The 21,410-nt window shown below is 40.2% G+C and overlaps 2 protein-coding genes across 5 annotated transcripts in view; both read left to right on the top strand.

Annotated features, from left to right (window-relative positions):
- The first annotated feature begins 1,486 nt into the window (after window positions 1-1,486).
- Window positions 1,487-17,481, top strand: slc2a3b (solute carrier family 2 member 3b). 4 transcript variants are annotated; one of them, XM_028580990.1, is made up of 11 exons: window positions 1,487-1,567; window positions 4,742-4,915; window positions 7,994-8,098; window positions 10,241-10,401; window positions 10,922-11,162; window positions 12,070-12,232; window positions 12,983-13,170; window positions 14,774-14,878; window positions 14,972-15,073; window positions 15,180-15,383; window positions 15,481-17,481. In XM_028580990.1, exons 2-11 carry the CDS (start codon window positions 4,892-4,894, stop codon window positions 15,682-15,684), a joined length of 1,497 nt encoding a protein of 498 aa, XP_028436791.1. In that variant the 5' UTR covers window positions 1,487-1,567; window positions 4,742-4,891; the 3' UTR covers window positions 15,685-17,481. The 4 variants fall into 4 exon arrangements, with proteins under 4 accessions (XP_028436791.1, XP_028436789.1, XP_028436790.1 ...); XM_028580988.1 differs by lacking the exon at window positions 1,487-1,567 and adding an exon at window positions 3,769-4,185; XM_028580989.1 differs by lacking the exon at window positions 1,487-1,567 and adding an exon at window positions 4,580-4,651.
- Window positions 17,482-19,511: 2,030 nt separating this feature from the next.
- The window catches only part of ephb6 (eph receptor B6), a 39,644-nt gene continuing 37,745 nt past the window's right edge, over window positions 19,512-21,410 (top strand). The window contains exon 1 of the mRNA XM_028580924.1: window positions 19,512-19,620. Coding sequence (XP_028436725.1) covers window positions 19,515-19,620 — 106 coding nt within the window. The 5' untranslated portion in view covers window positions 19,512-19,514. The remainder of the gene's footprint in view (window positions 19,621-21,410) is intronic.

The raw sequence follows: 21,410 nt of genomic DNA, 5'->3' as shown, positions 1-21,410 counted from the left end.
AGTCTTGCATTGTGTTACAGTATTGGCCCTTCCGTCCTAAGTGCAATCTTCCTTTGATTAACATCAGCTCAGCACATCCTCCACTGGCAACTGTTCACCTCAGCTATGCTACAATACGTCTTGACAAGCCAGAGAGGGTGTGTTCCGCTCTTCTCTGTTGATTTGTTAGGCCAGATAAACTTTCCTTAAGCCTTTACTTGTTTCTGATAGTTGTGCCATAGATGTGGTGGCAAAATAAACATTTAGTAAAAACCTGCTCAAAACGTAAAGCTAAGGGACTGCTAGAAAGCTGTGGATGTCATGTGGGAGTATATGTCAGGGTCAATTTGTGTCAAAATCATGGCAACTCTAAAAACACAAGGTGGCGCTGCTGTACCAAATGTAAACGAGTAACACTTCCAGGAATATGTTGTCACAGTGTTCCATCTCTCTGTTGACCATGAACCATAGACTTACAGTATATACACAGTCTATGCCCTGAATCACCATATTATCGTTATAAATACTTTTATAATGTTTAATCCCACACATGACTTCAAATTGACCAAATATACCTAAAATATCAAGTTGAACTAAAGAGAAATGTGTATAAAATTATAGAAACATTTAGAATATTTCTATTTGATGCAGTGACGCAGCCGTTTTATTTGACATTGACAACTGTGTTTGAATATTTTGCTGTATGTAATATACCATAGGCCAATAGGAAAAGGTTCAATGAAGTGTTGAAATATTCAATATATATGTAGTCAAGTGTAGGAAAGGAAGTGTTTTCTTTCCTTAGCTTTTAAGCTATCAAACAGAAAATCTTATGGGACAATCTTGGGTTTCAGAGGTTCATTATTTGCATTGGCTAATATTTTTTGTTGTTCCTTGTTCAAACATTATTCAAGCAAAACCTGTTATAAATTTTCTGATAGAATGGCTTTTAAGTAAAAGTTTAAAAGAATGGTGCACTATAATGGCTAAAAAAGCAAAACAAAGGAAGGAACAGGCTTTACTTGTCTTGTTGACTTCATATTAAGTCTATGCCACCTGAATTTACATACAGGGCAACTTACAGTCATGGATGTTTTGAGCTCAGGCTACAGGATATTGTTTGTATGGGCTGTGTGTGTGTGTGTGTGTGTGTGTGTGTGTGTGTGTGTGTGTGTGTGTGTGTGCATGAGTGTGCGCCAGAGGGACACAGAGACAGAGGGCGTGTATCTGTGTTTGCTCTTTGCAGATGTCTCATAATTTGATTTGCTCACGTACCCTCCATGTTAGTTCCTTTTCTTGGTTATTTCAAGAGTAAATGAAATAATTGATTGCACAGAAGACTATTACTACACACAGAGAGGGAAGGAGCTACCACAGAACCAACTGTTTTACTCTTACAACAGATTTCCAGTCACTTTTTCCCACCAGGTTCTGATGTATCAACCCATTGATGAATCAAGCACAATAGCAATGACTTACATCTGCGGGCAGGCCTTAGGAAAATGTGGTTTAATCTTAGTTTAGCAATGAAATATCAGTATCGTAATGTGAGTGGATTTGTCCAAAAGGAGGCTTGGATTGTTTTAAGGTATTTTGACAACATATGTAGGCTACAGCATATCACCTAGATTGTCATATTCACAGTCAAAGCTATAGGTTCAGTCATGGTTTGGTTAGGGCTAAGGGCTCTGAATACATGGGTTTCTCGGCAACGTCATCACTGCTTGCGCACGCAACCGGGGGGCAGAAAGAAGACGTGTTTTGTGTAGCTAGCTAGCTAGCTAGTAGAGGCATAGCGTAAGTCAAAATGCCAAGGAGTTGTTCCGTAGTTAATTGTACAGAGCCAGTGATGGGTGCCTGATGTTTAACATACCTAGGGGGAAGCATGCTTTTGCCAAAAACCGGCGGAGGTTATGGCTTCAAGCCACAAGAGGGGCAGATTGGGGTCATGTGCAAGAGTCAGGCTCCCATTGTATCAATCAGAAAAGTTGCAGCTTGTGGTTGTTTAGCTAAGTGATATCTACCTGTCAGGGCTGTGGTACTCGAGTCCGGACCATAGACAATTAAAGGTCCGGACTCGAGACAAGTTAGACAGCTAGCTAAAGCTACGCCGATGTTTTCCTAACGTTAGCGCAACAGTGTTAGCCTAGCCTACTAGGTAAATATTGCCCCTGGTATGCGCACGCACCCTGTAATGTTTGTAAACAGGAAACCCGTATGTCTGTGTCAGTACCCGATCCGTTCCACCTGCACAATCCGTTCTGCGCATGCGCAATATGTTCACGCATGCGCAGATGATAATACCGTTTTACGACCTGCCCAATCTGTTCCACGCTAGCCTCCACCCAAGCTAACGTTAGTTTAGCTAACAGCTAATTCGGCTAACCGCTAGCCGACAAATAACGCATGCGCAGAACGGATCATGCAGGCAGACCGCTACAATCAGCTAGCGGTTAGCCAAATGAACTGTTAGCTAAAGTAACGTTAGCTTCCCAGTGGAGGCTAACGGCAGACCGCTATAATCACCTAGCGGTCCGCCCGAATTAGCTATTAGCTAAACTAACGTGAATTAGCTATTAGCTAAACTAACGTTATTAGCTAAACTAACGTTAGCTTACTGACAAGGTCCTTGAAACGCTCCTCTTCCTGTTACGTATAAGTTTATGTCTAAACTCTGATGCAATAACGGTAGTTCCACAATGAGCCATAGAGTTCAAGAGGTTTTTAAACTCATACTGGAATATCCTTACTTGTTGATCATAAATGAATAAGTAAATGAATCATCAATCTGTATTTAGTTTTGATGTCAACACCCAATATGAGCTATTTAAGTCCATCATTTCTAGAACGGGACTGTTATCTAGAGGCCACAGTTTAAAGGATCACATGTGTGATTAAATGTTAAACTAGAAAACAACCTCAAAGTGTTGGCCTCCACCATCAACTGTAAGAGAGTGAGCTGGTAATTATGATCAAGTTAAGAGTTTTTGACCATAATTACTCCATCATTTATTCCTGCATTAAAAGAGTTTATAATAGGCTACAGATCAGGACTGTAGCTGCCACTGACGACACAGAGGTCAGAAAATTCATAGACCGATACAGACTTTTATTTTTGATATGTGGTCAATGTCTTCTATTTCAGCATTGTATGGTAGGCTACTGACAGGCTTTTACATCTTTAAGTTGTTTTCTCTGGGAGACATGCTGGGTCAGAGGATATTTGTTTTTTTAAATAAAATTTCAAGACAATAACCAAACCAGAAAAAACATGTTCATGTTTAACCTAAGTTAAATGCTAAATTGTCTCCCAAATCTAAGATCATGGTGATGTAATGTAATGGATGCTGATGTTGTTGTTGACGATGGTCATTGTTGATTATATTGTAGGCTGAGGCACTTTTTCCTACCATCCATGCACTTGTAGGTACTGTTACGGTTGTGTTCCAGTTGGAGTGTGTGTAGAACTTGTATGTATGTAGGCTATGTGTCTTGTTTAAACTTGCTGCACAACTTATCGCCCTTCGGGGACACAAATAAAGTTGAAGTTGAAGTCATGTTCAGGGGCTTCCACTTAAAACCGTCACTTAAAAAGTAAAAATACAATAAAATAGGAACCCAACCTGCTCACCAAGTGGATTTACATATGGCCCTGCTTACTCCTATTTTCTGGAGAACTTGTCAAATTCCAGACTGGGATTTAGGTAGGCTGTGGAGATTGTGACATGGTTGATGAAGAATTAGGAGGGCTCCCCGTTTGTTTGCCACCCACTGAGCCGGTCTCATGATTTCTGCATGACCAGGCTTTGTATCTGAACTCTGTTCACATTGCCTTTTGTTCTCGCGCCCCCGGTGGGCTGCCGACGGGCCAGCAGCAGCACAGAGACTCCTTTCACCGGCACCGTTTGTTCTCCATCTCGGCTCCGTACTGTACGCTCGGCCGAGCACGTCCCCTTTCTTCAGCAGAGCGGAAATGCATCTGCGTGTTGTCACCGGTATTACGACAGCTAGTCCGAATTGATTCGGCTCCTCGGAAATGTTGCGTTCGTTAAGAGTAAAAAAAAAAAGAAGCTGGTGAACTTGTACCGCTTTCTATAAAATCACACAGATGGGAGGGACCATGAACATTTGTCTGAGCAAACACATCTGGACAGGACTGATTTAGCCTACTGGATGCCCAAAAGCTGGCACAAATCCCACATAACGGTAAACAAACATTTCTTTTTTATTTGTATTACAGTGCCGATTAGTTCATGCGGTTTGTCAATGTCAAAAATTGTTCACGTTAATTTGAGGTGCCGAATTATCTGTCTGTATTCTTATTATCACAATATTAGAATTAAAGTAGTTTACTAAATAAAAGTTGATCAGTACAGCATCATCTGCGGCTCCATCGCACACTGTGGGTTAAGTTCTCTGCAGTCTATTGAGAAGGTGTTTTATACTTTGTATTGATAAAAATAAGCAAAGCGACAGTAATTTAATTTGAAAAGAAGGAGTTACATCACTTGTTTCTAATTTGATTTAATGATTAGAGAGCAGAAGAGGAAGGTGAATACATGAAGCTGAGGGAGGGGTTTACTGTCATTTTGGGCACTAACTCCTGTTGAATTCAGTGAGTACAGGAAATTCTCTCTGAGTCCATCAGGTCTGGGGTTTATGATCCTTATTGGTATAGTATAGTTGTTCACATTCTTTAAATATTGATTATTTACTCATTTAATGAATGTCACACATTATTCTTGTGTTTGTTTATTTTCAGGTTTTCTCGGCTGACACACCTCTGCAAACGCTGAGGTGTGTGAGTGTGTGTGTGTAAGGAATTAGAAGCAGCTCTGTCTAAGAAGCTTCAGTCTGCGATCTGAAGAGTCCCTGTAGTTTTCTTCTGTATATCATCTATCAAGTAGCAGAGATGGAGCGGATGGAGGGCGATAAGGTACATATAACTGTTTCTAACTTCCATTGCTGCATGAGTTGCTCATGTGTTTTTTTTTAACTTTAAAACTCATCCTTTAAAACCTGCATGTATGACACCGCTGTACAGTTTCTGCACATTAATCTTCTCAGGTTAAGCTGTCTCTCTTATTTCCTAGTGGTCCCTGCGGAAGAGTGCCAGCCATTTTGCCATTGTTTGTTATGTTCTGAGCCTGTTTAGTGCCAGCACATCCTAATGAATAAGAATGTGGTATTTACAAGTCATAGGCTGGCTATTCTGTATTTTTCCTTTCTGGCAAGGGCAGGAGATGACGGTGAGAGTCTAGCACTCAGTCAGGAGATGAATAAGAGAGGAGTAGGAGATTGGACTGGTGGGTGGCAAGTTAGAACTTGCGTGTGTTTTAGTTCTTTGATGGTATTTGCTTGCTCCTTAGAAAGGTGGCATAAGGGAATAGTAACATGACAAGAAGAGACCTAGAAAAGGAAAAGCAAGGATTAACAACTTGCAACAGCACAAATATAGGACAGATGCATAGTTTGTGTTTCCAGTGATAACCTGCTACACAAGAGATGTAGTGTTAGTGTGGACTTTGAATTTGAATGCATTACCTCTGGCATTATAAAGAATATCTAAAGTGACTGAAAACGTGCCTGCTGTGAGTCTTCCCTGTGGTTTGTCTTTTGAAACATGCCGTTAAGGCTGTTGCACATCATGTGTTTTGATGTAACTTCCCACCAAGCCACAATAAATACTAGCATGCAATCCAAAAAGCCTTGTGTAAAATGTATGCACAAAATCATTATAGTCAAATATGCCTTCCTTTTGTAAATATATTTCCTTTCGGATGTTTTGCAAAAAAATGTGTTATGGAACTGCTGGAAAAGCCACGTTTATGACAAAGAGACACAAGAAAGGGTCGATGCAGTATAGTTAAAAAACATAAAGGGAGAAAACTAATTTTGTGAAACAAGTGGGAGAGAGGTTTTGAATGAGAGAGAGAGAGAGAGACAGGAACGAAGATTGCAATATCACATGAATGTGGAAGCTGAGTTTCAAAGAAAAGGTGTGTCAATCCAAAGTCGTTCTTCTAAATATTGAGAAAGACAATGCACTGTTGAAACACAGGTACTGCATGGTTTAAGTCATTTGTTATTTTTTGCTATTTAATATTTGAGGGGAAAATGAGGCAAACCTAAGTAAAGGAAGTAACCACATTAAGAGGGTAAAGCATAGAAACTGAGGTTTAAAGTTCAATGGAAACAGCAGCTAAGAAAAGAATCTCACTACAAGATCCATTTAGTAGCTGTTCTGGAGCTTTCCATCATATCACATGCTCTTCATGAGCAGACAGAGTTTCCCAACTGTCATTGAACAGTTCTTGTTCAGCGTCCATATTGTCTGAGCTAAGCTAAGTAAATTTGAGTTGTCAGTATTTGTATTACTTTTAACATTATACGCTTGGCTGCTGATTTGACAAGTAACCTACATATAAAACACAGATAACCACACTCCCTCCAAACATGCAGATAGACATGCATCATGCAAAAGTAAAATTCTGTAGTAACATGTTAATGTGATTATATTCTCAAATGTTAGATCACTTCTTTTTACATTTTCATTTATTTTTTCTCACTCCATCTTCATCATGCATTTGTTTTATTACCGGATCTCTTTATTTCCCCTTCACTGTCACTTTATCGTGTATGCAGCACTTCCTGTGTGCAAAACTGTCAAGATACTCTGTCCTTCACAAATAGTTCACATCAGCTTGTTGTGTCCTTATAATGAGACAAGGCCATGGCAACCCCGAGAAACACGCTGTAGCTTGATTACAAATGATTATCACTATCTTACAGTGGTGAAATATTCTCAAGTATTTCATCACTTCTTCCTGTGTGTCGTTTCATTTTGACCCGTCATGGTAAGGCACCTGATAACAGAAGCCACAGTTATGATGTACTTGAAGCACATTTTTAATGGTTTTGTTATCAATAAGGAACATTAGAGAGAAACTGAAGCAAACATAAGTACAGGAACTCACATAAAGAGCAGCATTGACCTGACTGAGCAGCTAAGAAAACCTGAATTATGAAGTTCTCTGTTGAATCTCAGTACATTAGAAAAAGGAGGTGGCTGGTCAGATTAAAGAAGTTGTTTCAAGAGAGGAAGACTCTTTAAACTGAATGAACATGCTGTTTCCTAATGTTTGCAGAGTTTTGTTATTTTATCTGTGCAGATAGTGATATCATGAATAGGTTGTATCTGTTTTCTGCCTTGAGTTTGATTACAAATATGCATCATGAATGTTTCAATGCCCATTTAGTGTTGAAATAGGCAGATTTAAATGGATTTCCTTTCATTAATGAGCTAATTTGGACCATTAGACTCTGTATACAAACAACTTGCAAAAGTTGGTGGGTGTATTACAGTAAATGTAAAAGAGAAGAAGTCACTAGGTGGGTTATTAAATCAAAGTGAAACTTTGATTGGGGATTTCCATTTTTGGCATGGCGCCTCCACCTAGTCGAACTCAAACCACAACTTCATTTAAACCAATTACTCTGTTCAGTTCTGCTTGGTTGGATACTTTTACATATTGCAAATTCCCCTCCCCAACATGCCCTGCCATATTAGAGATTATTGTCAGGTGTATTAGCTTGTTATTACGAGCTAATCCCACTTTAATTCTGAAACCAGCAGGAGAAAAAACACTCACAATAGGATTCAGTCTTATTCTCTTAGGGTGCCTTTCGTTACTTAGCTGAGAAATACCTCAGAGCTGCAAATCATGGAGCCTGTGCAGTGTAACACCTAACTTTGTGGAGTTGCTGATGCAGAAAGCTGAAAACAGGGAGGGAGAGCAGATGTAGAAAGGATCATTGTGTGTGTGTGTGTGTGTGTGTGTGTGTGTGTGTGTGTGTGTGTGTGTTACCAGTGTCACTATAAACAACATGAGCTTTGTGGAGCCAGGGACAGGCCATGTCCACCACACAAACCGAGGGGGTTGATTGTACATAAAGTCCATTTGCTCATTGTTTTAATCTTTCATATCTCTCATGTCTTTTCCTCTTGCAACAGCCGAAGAAGAAGGTGACCTTTTACCTTCTCTACTGCGTTGCAACAGCAGTCATCGGCTCGCTACAGTTTGGCTACAACACCGGGGTCATCAATGCACCAGAGCAGGTGTGTGTGTGTGTGTGTGTGTGTGTGTGTGTGTGTGTGTGTGTGTGTGTGTGTGTGTGTGTGCTGGATAAATTCTTGTAATGGACGTTTTAGCAGGGACAACTATTAAGAGAGAGGGAATAATAGTATGGAGGAAATATTTATTCATAATTCAAATTGAAAGTCCAAAAGGAAAACAGCGAGATCAAATTAAAAATATTATTATTTTTTAAATTTTCCATTTGGCTTTGGCTTTTGAATTTAATATTTGGCTTTTGAATTTCAATTTATCATTGGCTTTTAATTTTCATTTAATATTTGGCTTTTGAATTTCAATTTAACATTGGATTTTAATTTTCATTTGGCTTTTAAATTTCAATTTAACATTGGATTTTAATTTTCATTTGGCTTTTGAATTTCAATTTAACATTGGATTTTAATTTTCATTTAATATTTGGCTTTTGAATTTCCATTTAACATTGCCTTTTCATTTGAACTTGACACATGTCAATGTAAATGAGGAGGCGTGGCCCAAAGGCTGGTGGGAGGGTCTGAAACCAAAGGAGTGCAGTGGCACCTTATGAGCAGCAGGGGGAGCTTACTGCTGAGGAGCACACTGTTAAGCATCTGTCTGCAGATTCACCACTAGGCTGGGTCTTGTTTCACATGATAGAAAATGATGATGTAGGCTAAACACAAACCACATTTAATGCTACAACCGTGAAGTTTTCATGTAGTTACTATAATTGGGTCCGTGTTAGTGAGGACTAGATTAGGACTGGATTTAAAGCTGATTCTGGTTCCCAACTTCGCCCCAGGTGTGTCTGTTTAAAACACGACTCAGACAACTTCTCTCTTTTGATGTTTTATTTAATTAAGCAACAGTAGAAACATGGGTGTGGGTAGCTCTGCTTACGTGTGTTTGTGTGTGGTCAGATCTCGAGGACACACACACACACACACAATCTCAACCGGATAGTCATCGTCCGAACTGCGACCTCTCCTTTTTCTTTCTCTCACTTTTTTCTCCGGGTGGTGCGCGCGGTGTGAGGTGCGTGTCCGCGCTATTCTCCAACATGGAGCCTCCTCTCAACTATCACTCCTGATTGACGGCCTTTTGTACAGCCCGTGTAGGCTACTTTTTCAGACTTCCAGCTAACAGCGGTGTCTGTGAGCATCACTGGCCGGCCAACAGGGAGGCGATCCCGGCTGCCACCAGCTGGCTGTCCCGTCAGACTGAAGCTTCTGACAACATCGGAGAAAATGTGCAGTTGGCCATCAATGTTTGTAAAACTGCCCATATTCAAACTCTACACAGTTAATTTATCGCATAAAAAAGTCTCAATAGTGAATTTAGTGGTGGAATAGCAGATGAAAATTGTAAAAAGTTTCCAGTTGTTTGCTGCTGCTAATACGGCAAACTCCGGATCTAGATTATAGAATCGATTGCTTTTTTATGATAGTTGTGAGGAGGCTCCATGTTGGAGAATAGCGCGGACACGCACCTCACACCGCGCGCACCACCCGGAGAAAAAAGTGAGAGAAAGAAAAAGGAGATGTCGCAGTTCGGATGATGACTATCCGGTTGAGATTGTGTGTGTGCGTCCAAATGAAAAGGCAATGTTAAATGAAAATTCAAAAGCCAAATATTAAATGAAAATTAAAAGCCAATGATAAATTGAAATTCAAAAGCCAAATATTAAATTCAAAAGCCAAAGCCAAATGGAAAATTTAAAAAATAATAATATTTTTAATTTGATCTTGCTTTGTTTTCCTTTTGGATTTCTCTTTGGACTTTCAATTTGAATTATGAATAAATATTTCCTCCATATAATAGTTGCAATACCACATTTCTCATTTTCTGATATTAATATTGTAATAACTTAAACACTTTTAATTGCCAATTTGTGAATCATTGTAACACTTTTAAGTTGTTTTGAAAATTAAAGTTATTGTGCTCGACATCGATCATTTGTGAGCACAGCATTGCAAGGTGGCAATATTAAAAGCTATACTGCCCCCATGTGGATGTGTCAAAAACTCCCAAATACACATCCAGCAGGAGCTTTGTCACATCTGTTAGACCCTAAATAAATTGTCTTGATCATAATTCAGATTAGACAAACACTTCTAATCCCGCCACTCTTTTCTGTGGTTTGACAGAAATTGCGTAGGTTTTTCCAGAATGTGTCGATGGAGCGGTACGGGGAGCCATTCAGCTCAGGAACCAACACCATGGTGTGGAGCTTTGCTGTGGCCATCTTCAGTGTGGGAGGCATGGTCGGGTCTTTCTCTGTCGGAGTCATGGTCACAAAATTTGGCAGGTGAGAACACTGTGGTGCAGGTAATGGTTTAATGTAAAATGACAAAAAGTAAATTAACCAAGTCCTTTTCAGGATCATTTGTACACTTAATGATAATGGCTGTGTTGGTTCTTATATTTCCTTTGATAAGTCATGTAATAACTTAGAAAATAGATTATTTGTTTCATTTATCAAGCAAAAATGTCAAACATATGCTGGTTTTTGTCTTTTAAATTTTGAGAGTTCACCACTTTCTTTGTCAAATCTGATAGCATATTAAATATCTTTGGTTTTTGGACTGTTGGTTGGACAAAAAAGACATGAGAAAACGTCCCCTTGGAGTCTTTCATTATTTTTAACTGAGAAAATAGTCTGCAGAGTAATTGCTAAAAAAAATTTAATAAAAGATGCAGTTCTTATTTCCTTATGCAAACTATTTAGACATGCCTTTTATAGTTTCTTATTTTTTTTTCATTTTCTCTCAACTCACTCACTGACTCACTAACCATGTCCTTCCTTCTTACTCTCCTCTCTTCACCAGGCGTAAGTCCATGGTGATATCTAACTTCCTAGCTGTACTCGGTGGGGGTCTGATGGGACTTTCGGCCGTGTCTAAATCTTTTGAGTTGGTCATTGTCGGCCGGTTGATCATTGGAGTGTTCTGCGGTCTGTGCACGGGACTGACACCCATGTACGTGGGTGAGATCTCTCCCACTGCTGTCCGAGGAGCCTTCGGCACGCTGCACCAGCTCGGTGTAGTTATTGGCATCCTGGTGGCACAGGTATGATACCGTGATATGGTGATTATATTACTGTTATTTTATTATCAATGCTTTGTGTATTAGGTTGTGCAAAAGCTGTGAACTTCTGCAGAAAAACATGGACTAAAGATATCAGCTGTGCTTCAAGAATGTCATGTCCATCAAAATGAAAACATTGCCCAACTCATTTCCAGTGCACAATGCTTTATTCACCTTTTTGGACATCTTTCTCAATTCTTATTTACATGACCGATCAATGAATTGTATACTGTATAAGGAAACTGGAAACAGCTCTAAACGCTACTCTACAAAGGCAAGACAGACGGAAATGTTTGGTGTGTTGAACAAAGCATGGTGTCCTGGAAAAGAGCTGGGCGACTAGTTTTAGTTTGATGAAATTGAAGCTAACCTCATATGAGTCCATTAAAAGCAGTGGTGGAATGTAACTAAGTAAATTTACTCAAGTACTGTACTTAGGTAAAAATTTGAGGTACTTGTACTTTACTTGAGTCTTTTCTTTTCATGCCACTTTCTACTTTACTACATTTCAGAAGAAAATATTGTACTTTTTACTCCACTACATTAATCTGAAAGTTACTTTACAAATGCACACAAAACACATGTAGTTTATAAAATGTTTTATGATAAATTAAGCTACCCAACAATATATAGGCCTACAAGTACAGCGGAAATGATTAGCTGATTAAACACTTAGTTTATTGACAGAACTTTTGATTTGATCAGTTTCTAAAATGTGAGGATTTTTACTTGTAATACTTAAGTACATTTTCCTGATGATACTTACATACTTTTACCTAAGTAATTTTTTAAATTATTATTATTAGTACTTTTACTTATGTAATGGATCTGAATACTTCTTCCACCACAGATGTTAAATACTTCATGCCCTGTATTCTGTGTATTTCAGATCTTCGGTCTGGAGTTTCTGCTTGGCTCAGACACTCTGTGGCCTGTGCTGCTGGCTCTGACCGTCCTGCCCGCCATAGTGCAGAGCATCATGCTGCCCTTCTGCCCTGAAAGCCCACGCTACCTGCTCATTGTCCTCAACCAGGAGGAGGCGGCAAGGAAAGGTATGTTTTGAGACATTCTGCCAACAAGATGGCAACATCAGGTTTTAATGAGACTGAATTTAGAATTACTCTTTAATTTTCAATTATCTGTGGATAGAAGCATGGGCCTGTGATTTATTAAAGTGCTCATATTATGTTTTTGGCTTTTCGCCTTTCCTTTATTGTGTTACATATCGTTTTTGTGCACGTTATAGGTTTAAAAAGTGAAAAAGCCCAAACTCCACCCCAGAGGGACTTACCATCTCCAACAGAAAACACTGTTCACAAACTGCTCCAAACAGCTCTATTGTAGTCCAGCCTTTACTTCCGTGACACTCGTCACTTTGTAACACACGTTATAATGCTCACCTAGCTGCTAGCGTTGCACGCCCTCATACTCTGCTTCTGACTGGCTAGCAGTACTTACCTAGCTACTGCGCATATGCGACTCCCAACAAAGATGGAACAGAAGTGAGATGTCTCACTCTGTAGCTAAAACAGAGAGCTCAACATGCAGGGTGAAAAGAGGAGCTGCAGCAATGTGCAGTACAACAAAATATGGTGTTTTTTTTTTTTTTAAATGAAACCACATAAAACCTATTCTGGTACAACCTCTAAATACAATTATAAACCTGAAAATGAGCATAATATGAGCACTTTAAAGTTTTATCACATTGTGTTCCAAGACACTTCCAGCCTTTCTTTACATCATATTTGCACAATAATGTACTTACTTCCTCTCTATTCATCCATCCCTTCTTCTCTCTGTAGCGCTCGTGCGTCTCCGTGGCGTTGAGGATGTGAGCGATGATATTCAGGAGATGAAGGAAGAAGGGATGAAGATGGCCATGGAGAAGAAAGTGACCATCCCCGAACTCTTCCGCTCCCCAAACTACCGCCAACCGATCATCATCGCTATAGTCCTCCAGCTCTCTCAGCAGCTGTCTGGCATCAACGCTGTGAGTAAACACTGTATCCTGTAATGGAGCACAGTGTTAGGGATATGATTATCATGTGTCAGTCTATCATCTCATACATGAATCTTTAAAGGAGCATTCACTGAAATTATACAAATGTGTCTGACAAGCACATTAAAAAGAGATGATTCTTGGCTCCAGGCAATGTTAAATTGAGTGCAATAATTTAAGCCAGTGAGGGTCAATGGAAAGAGACAACCACAGTGGTATTTGATAAGTATTTTGTTAATAAGGTCATTGCACCAGGCTGACTAAATGTGTTAGTGTTCCCTCGTCTGACCTGAAAATCACAGTAAAGCTGCAGCGACCTGCGCCTAAAGGCTGCAACATTGATTGAACTGTGACTCATTCACCAGCACAGTAGATATTAGCAGCTAGCTACACTAAACAATGTGTCTTATATCACTGTAACAATGGATCAAATTAAAACATCGGTAAGTATTTTACGGTCGTTCAGCTCACTGTTCAACAACTTAAATCGTAAACTATTAAAAACTGTTACTAAAAAACTCTAAAACCCCACTGTATGCTACTTACCAGTGGTGTAGTCTTAATGTATTGTAGTGGGTATACTGTACTGTATATAAATATATTGGCCTATATATATGGGCCAGAATCTGCCTTTGGAGGATGGGGGGGAAGGGCATATCATACTGGGGGGTCTGTGTGTCCTCCCCCAGGGTTATTTTTAGGAGGGATTTTTGCAGTTCCTAGAACATTACTTTCCTAGAACCCTTTTTTTCTCATGTTCAGACTGGACCAATTTGGGGATTATTAAGTTCCTCTGACCACAGTTCCTGTAACTCTTTCAGCTCCTACTTCAGGGCAGGGTCTTTCCCTTTTCTGCATCTTTTAAATATTGTATTAACTTCACTGTTTAGCATGCCTTCTACTTTCTAATGCAAATGGCAATACCGGTTTTTGGGGAGAGTAGTTAGTAGAACTGTTTAGAAGTGGACTGTTCCTATAATTATGTTCCTGTAACTACTTGGTCAGAAAGAGGCTAAAGACTTCCTTTCCTGCATTGGGATGCACTTTTATGCACCAATTTACGGTGGAAATACCTTTATTTAGCGTATGCGAAGAAGAAAAACACAAATATATCAAAATTATAATGGAAAGTATGTTGTTGCATGTCATTGGGCATTTTTAAGTGGGTATATGGAAATCCTGAAGCTTTCTTAGTGGGTATACTGCGTATATCTGCGTATCACGTAGACTACATCACTGCTACCTACCCAGCACCAACAACAGAAAGACAAAGTTAGCGACTAGCTGGTGAACATAATGGAGCATTTAGAGCCAGATATCTCTGTCAGGAGTTGATGGAGACCAAAACAGAGCTAAAGATAGTGAATAGCTCTAAATAACTGCTAATGTTGCTCTGTGTCTGCTGGATGTGTAAATTAGCAACTGTTTGCTAACACGTTAAAATGTGCTTATATGTCAGTGTTGTGTTTAAAGCTTGATGCTCTATCCCCAAGTGGCCAAAAATCAACCACTGTAGGTTTAATGTAAAGACTATTTATTCATTGAAATAAATAGTAGCCAATAATAGTAACTCTTCATCTTTCTCTTCTTTTAGGTGTTTTACTACTCCACAGGTATATTTGGCACAGCTGGTGTTACTCAACCCATATACGCCACCATAGGAGCTGGAGTTGTCAACACTGTGTTTACTGTTGTCTCTGTACGTATGTGACTACACATTTGGTGTCTCAATAAAAGGCACGTTTTCCATTTAATGTATTATTAATCAGTCGTTTTCTTGTTTTGACCCCAGCTCTTCCTGGTCGAACGGGCGGGACGAAGGACGTTGCACCTGATTGGTCTGGGTGGAATGGCTATCTTTGCCCTCATTATGACGATCTCCCTGGTTTTGGTGGTGAGTGATGTTTGCTCGATTCCTGTGAGCTTACAAAAATAAAAGTGTCCCCATTGCTCCTCAATTATATCTTGTCCTCATTCTCTGTTTTTCTCTCTCTGAGCAGAAGACCACCCCGTCTCTGAGCTACTTGGCCATCGTGGCTGTGTTCGGCTTTGTTGCCAGTTTTGAGATGGGTCCAGGTCCCATCCCCTGGTTCATCGTGGCTGAACTCTTCTCCCAGGGGCCCCGGCCTGCTGCCATGGCCGTCTCTGGTTTCTCCAACTGGACTGCCAACTTCCTGGTGGGGCTGGGTTTCCCTAAACTGGAGGTATGGACATTTACTTCACTAAAATCTTCAGATTTACGAGAAGTAAAGAAGTAAGTTTTGTCACGTAGTTACAAACACCTCTGTCTTATTCTCTCAGGAACTTTGTGGTCCTTACGTCTTCATCATCTTTACGGTCCTCCTCATCCTGTTCTTCATCTTCACCTACCTGCGAGTGCCTGAGACCAGAGGAAGGACCTTTGATGACATTTCTCAGGGATTCGCTGCCAGTGCAGGGAAATCCTCAATAGAGCCTGCACCCATGTCCCCCACAGACAAGGTTCCCATGATGAATCTTCCTTAGAGAAAAGAAGGAAGACTCAGGGTACACCACAGACACAAACAGGTTTTAAACACATAGATATTGTAAGGAGTTATATTTCACAACACACAAATGGTGAAAGAGCAGCAGGGTGTTTAGAAAAAGCCAACTAAATACAGTGTTAAAGATTCCCCAGTCAGACATGATCAAATAATTGACAGAATTCCCTGTAATCCTGCTTTAAACATGGGCCAAACTTAACTGAATTACCAGTACTTAATATTTGTTGACATCTCCACTGCCAGCTCCAAGCATACTGCCATATACTGTAAGAGGATCAACATATGTCCCATGTTAAGTCCCAAGTCTTCATCTACCCCAGTGTTAAAAGGTTGTGGATTTGGGGGAGGGTTATGTATTGAGGTCAAGTGGTTTTAGAGCCCGTAGTTTGACCCAAAAAAACTGACTTGCTGTGCCTGTCTGCCTGCCTGATGTGCCTTGCTGCCAGGAGGAGGGAGCCATGTTGTCTTGAGTAGACAGAATGAACATAGAGGTGCTACAGCAGTCCCTGTCCCCTTCAGCTGCACAAAAAAGCACTGTCTATAGACTTGTAAAAGTAAGTAAAAGATAAGAATAAGAAATATTTCTTTTCATCCTGTTTTAGAGGATGTTTGTGTGTTGTTTGAAGTCAGCATTTAAAAAAAAAATAGGACAGTTCTGCAAATTAGTACTGTCTACATCAAGTATATTGTTTGTATGAGAAGGAGTGTAATCTAGCACTGCCAGGCCTTAAAAAAGTCTCCTTATAGACTTTCTGCTCTTAAAAAACACAACCTAACCTCTTGTGTTCAATGATTTCATTGCAGAGTACAGCCAGTAGTACAGTTTACAGTAGGCATTACACAACAGTTGGATACAAAAAACTCAGGTGGCTACTTCTGTTATACTCTGCTTCTAACTGTGGCATAGAAAATTAATTTATCATCACTGTACTTGAAGCTCTCTTGACATCAGTACGTAACAGCAACATCTGCATCGTAGGTCATGAAATAAAATATCTTACGATCTCGAAAATAGTGTTATGTGGTGTTAAATCAGTCAGCGTTAAACAGTTGTTTGAGGGATGTATTGAACACATTCACAAGTCTAATGCTAATTAAATAACAACACATATCTTATATCGAAATGAGGTACATTAGCCACGGGGCATAGTGATGTTGAATAAGAACACTAAATTAATTGTATTTATTTCAGTGGTTAACAAAAAACATCTTATCGTATGTTTTGCTTTCTTACTGTCAGACTTGTGTATGTGTATATATTGTAGAATCTCCAGTTACTGCATCATGATCCACGATTACAGTGCTTATACATTTTGTGTTAATTTTTGTACAGTTGCATCTTCTTCTTGGATGTGCACACACTCATAAGGAAGCATTTTTCAATGTCTAAGCTTAGCAGCGCTTTATTTGCACTTTAGCAGTCAGACTACTTTCTAATGATTGTTTATATTGTGTGTGGCTCTCTGTAAATATACTGTATGTGTTAGGAAGTGTATGGTATTTAGATATGTGTTTCTCTTAATCTTGTTTCATCTGTGTTTTTCATGTATTGTTACTATGATGAATGCCACTGTTTTGCTTAACAGTAAATAGAAGTGAGAAGTGACAACGCTTGAGTGTGTGCGAGAGTCACACAAGAGATGACCTTTGTTGTTTCTGTTTTTCTATCCTGTCCTCTCTTCTCCTGCTGTAATAATATGAGTGACACTTGCTTTGACAAAGGAAATAAAGTTGTACATCTTTTAAGGGAGTGTGCGACTTGAATTATGAGCTTTAACAGTCTGTTTTTTTTTCTGTCTGTAATGCTGCGAGCGAAAGCAAGGAATGTTTAATGTATAATTGTTATCGTGAAAGTGTAAGAGTATTTTGTCTGGTACACATTTCTGCACTGTGGCCACTTCATTTCCTTTTCTGCACCGCGGCAAAACCTCAGTCAGCTGTGCAGTTATAAACTGTAGCTAACCAACCTTCCATAACACTGTCATTAAGTCATGATTGAAAACCGGAGTTCAGTTCTTTCTGTGGCTGCTGCTGAACAGTTGCATTTAAAAAGATGTATTCGTGGTTGTGATGACGTTTTAAGAGTGTGTGCGTGAGGAGGAGTTATGAGGTCAGGTTTCCTCTTGGGTCACTGCTTCAAAAGCCAAACCAGAACACAGAGATGCGAGAGAATATTTACCTCAAAGAGGAATTCCCCTGAAAATATACTTTATTTAATATAACATTGCTGCTCTAAAGAAAACATTCTTCGAAAATTACAGGTCTTTGCTGTTGTTTTATGAGTGTAGTTTTAGGGAAATCAAATCCCAAATGAATTGTTGTTGATTTGATTTTTTTAGGCAGGAGACAAAAAAAATCCTTAGGGCTGCCACTAACAATTATTTTCTTATTGCTTAGAACACAGGTTTTCTTCTCAATTAAACAATTTTTTAACAAAGTTCCCAGAGCACATGGTAACTGCTTAAAAACATTTTCTTTTGTTAAACCAACAGCCCAAAACCCATAGATATTCAGTTTACTATCACAGAAGACTAAGAGAAGCAGAAAATATTCACATTTGAGAAGCTATAACCAGCGATATTTGGCCATTTTTGATTAAAGATTTAATTAAGTTGATGGATCGATCACAAGTTAAAGATGAACTGATTACTTAACTAATCGTTTCAGCTCTAAAAAAACATTCAGACATTTTATTTAAGCTGGCACAGGGAATACGTTCTTGCTGAACAAAGTGAAAATGGATTAAGAAGTTTTAATTCCCCGCTTAATGACTGGAGGATCGTGATCCTTTTTCCTCTTTACCTCTTGGAGCAAAGAGCCTTGGGTAAAGGGCCCCCGGCTGGCTGGGAATGGGGCCATCTAACTATGTCAAGCCAATAGGCAACATCTCCCTGCAAGAGTCTACTGAAGTCTTACTCAATGCAGTGAACTGGGGCATGAAAGCCCATCAACAAGCTGCAGTACTGCAGTCTGACCAGCGAGTGGCGTGCATTGACCAGAGGGGCATTCAGCTCTATGTGTTTGTATCAATACATCCATGGTTTGCATGTGTGTGTGTGTGTGTGTGTGTGTGTGTGCACGTGTGTATGTATATATGAGTGCATGTCTTGATACTGTCTGGATGAGTAATCCTGTGTGGCGAGGAGTGTGTCTGAGAGACAGAGGGGAGAGGAGGAGGAGGAGGGTGTTAGGAAGAGGGACGAAGGAGTGCACCCAAAAATGTGTCTAAATTATATTCATTTTCCATAAAAGGTAGAACTGAGAGAGATCAAGAAAAAAAAAGTAAAAAGAAGTTGGGCACCCTCACATGCCACAGCTTGAAAAATGCAAGTTAGCACAGTGTCCAGACATGTGAAGGTCTGCCAGGCGGCCTTGCTGAAATTTGTGCGAGGCGTTAGGAGGAGAGCTGGAACTGACGTCGCTAGACATGTCTAGACAGTTGTTTTAGAGACCAGACAAACTTGTTTATTAATTTTTCCACCTCCTTCCCTCCTTTGTCACTTTCTCTTGTTTACTCTTCCTTGCTTTATCTCTGTCTTTGTTTTTCTCAAATATATATATAAAAAAAACTTTCTCCCACTCTCCTCATCTCTCTGACAACAGTGTTTTGTTTACTTCCTCTGTTGGCAGCGTACTTATTGTATGAGCTGCTCTGTAAATATTTTTCTCCTTTCTCCATCCATCCACCCCCCCATCCTCCCTTTCTCTCTCTCTCTCCCTGTCAGATAAAGGGAGCACACAGACTCCACCCCCTCTCTCACCCCCCTCTCCCTCGCTCTGTCACACAAACTCACTCTATCTCCTTCTTTCATGCTCTCTCCCTCCCTCTCTTTCTGTCAGTGTCATTCTGTAGTGGAGATGTGGAGTGTCTTTCTGTCTCTCTGTCTGTTTTTTCAGCCCAATTCAGCTGAGGAAGGTAAGAACTAAACTTTGACTTTATTTTAAAGCTATGATTGCATGTGTGTGTGTGTTTATGTGAGTACAGCCGGATGGAGAGTTTGCACGGCACTCCAATCATGTGCTCATAATGAACCCACAAGTGAAGGATTGACACTTGGTATGCTTCTGTATTAGCTCTCTAAAATGTGGCTCTCAGGGCATACTGGGCACTTTGACATTGTGTGAAACTTTGGCATGTAAGAAAGGGCACATTAATCACAAGAAAGTGATAAATTCTCAATTTTTGGGGCCCCACCTCCAGCTTGGGAACCCCTGAATAATTACCACTTTACCCCCCTGCTTACACAGCCCTGTGTGCATTAGTTTTGTGTGTTGTGTCTGAGGCATCTGTGTGTATGCATATGTATGCAGATGCTTGTGTGTGCCACTGTGGCAGCACATCAGATGGGACTTTGTTGGCATCGAGGTGCCAGGTGCGTGCCGGGGTCCTATCAAGCTCCTGCAACAAAAGAATATGGAAATGAGGCAGGAGACAAATGAATAATAAGTTGTATAACCCGTTTCTCTTTGCCTATGTATTTGGTGACCCCCCCCACACACACACACACACACACACATACACACACACACCCCTGGGTCATTCATGATCTTGTGGATGTGACAGCCAGAGACCCCTGCCCCCTCTCCAGTACTGTTATCTGTGCCCCTTGTCTTCACATTCTCGTCAATTAATGTGTCTGCTCTTAACTCCTCACACTTCGTACATGGAAATATTACATGTCTTAAAAAGTGCAGGAGTGAGTGAGCGAGTAAGTAATAGAGAGAAAGAGAGAGAGAGAGACTAAGGAACTGTCTGGAAAAGCTGAAGTGTTCTGTCAGATCAGAGTGGGCAGACTTGAGAAATCTGACATTAATTTGATGACTCAAACTGCCTTTAAATGTGTGTGTGCATCTGTACATATGTGTGAGTGTGTATTCTTATTGGTGCATCTGCCTATACATAGCTCCTGCTCCTACATCCTGTCCCCAACACTTGAGAGGGAGTCAGCACGCAAATTATTTTCAAAGGATCTGGCTGCACGTTGGAAAGAGCTGCACCTGTTCATGCTCATCTCCCATCGGCTTTAGTTTACTGCGAGGTGTGTGTCAGTAATAGTCTATAATAGAGGTAACTTATATGTCAGCCTCATGCCACAGATTTGAGCTGCATTTGTAACAGATGGCCTGGACTAAGATGAGACAGAATGATAGAGAGGGAGAGAGGCTGCACAGTGTTACTGCCCTAGTGACTCTGTTTGTGTAATTGAAATAGAGCGCTTAGTAATACAGTATTAACCCAATAGCATGGACGTCCATATAAATCCACATAAATTGAAACATCTAGTTATGTCACGAAGGGAGGATTTGGTGTCTGCCTCAGCTTTGATCGCAGTAATGACATGTCTGTCTGGACTGACTGGCCACCTGATATGTTTTCTGTCTGTCTTTCTATTGTTTGTCTACTGCTTTTGAAGTATATCTGCGTATCCACCACTAACAGCCCCTATTTTTGTCTGCTTTCACACCACAAACCATAAAGAAGTGTAATTTTTAGCCTTCTTTTCTTGCCGTTGAGAGTATAAAAGCTAGCTTTCTGCTGCTTTGCATGCAGACACTACAGAGCGTGCGAGTGACAAAGTGTTTGATTTATCACTCTCGCTAGCTGCCTGTGTAAGTGTTGAGGCCTTCGCCCACATGCATTGTTGATGTGAGGTATTGATGTGAAGCCACATGGCTGGCCTCTAAATTGTTGGATCTGTGTCAAGG

This window comes from Perca flavescens, chromosome 6 (genome assembly GCF_004354835.1).
Source record: "Perca flavescens isolate YP-PL-M2 chromosome 6, PFLA_1.0, whole genome shotgun sequence".
Taxonomy (NCBI): Eukaryota; Metazoa; Chordata; class Actinopteri; order Perciformes; family Percidae; genus Perca; species Perca flavescens.
The sequence above is the reverse complement of the archived record's forward strand: the minus strand, read 5'-3'. Positions and strand labels throughout refer to the sequence as shown.

What these genes read in the sequence shown, in the direction of transcription:
- slc2a3b (XM_028580990.1), top strand. Translation starts at nt 4,892, where the DNA reads ATGGAGCGGATGGAGGGCGATAAG. An exon ending in AGCGGATGGAGGGCGATAAG is followed by an intron (nt 4,916 to 7,993) that starts GTACATATAACT and finishes CTCTTGCAACAG; the next exon opens with CCGAAGAAGAAGGTGACCTT. An exon ending in GGAGGAGGCGGCAAGGAAAG is followed by an intron (nt 12,233 to 12,982) that starts GTATGTTTTGAG and finishes TTCTCTCTGTAG; the next exon opens with CGCTCGTGCGTCTCCGTGGC.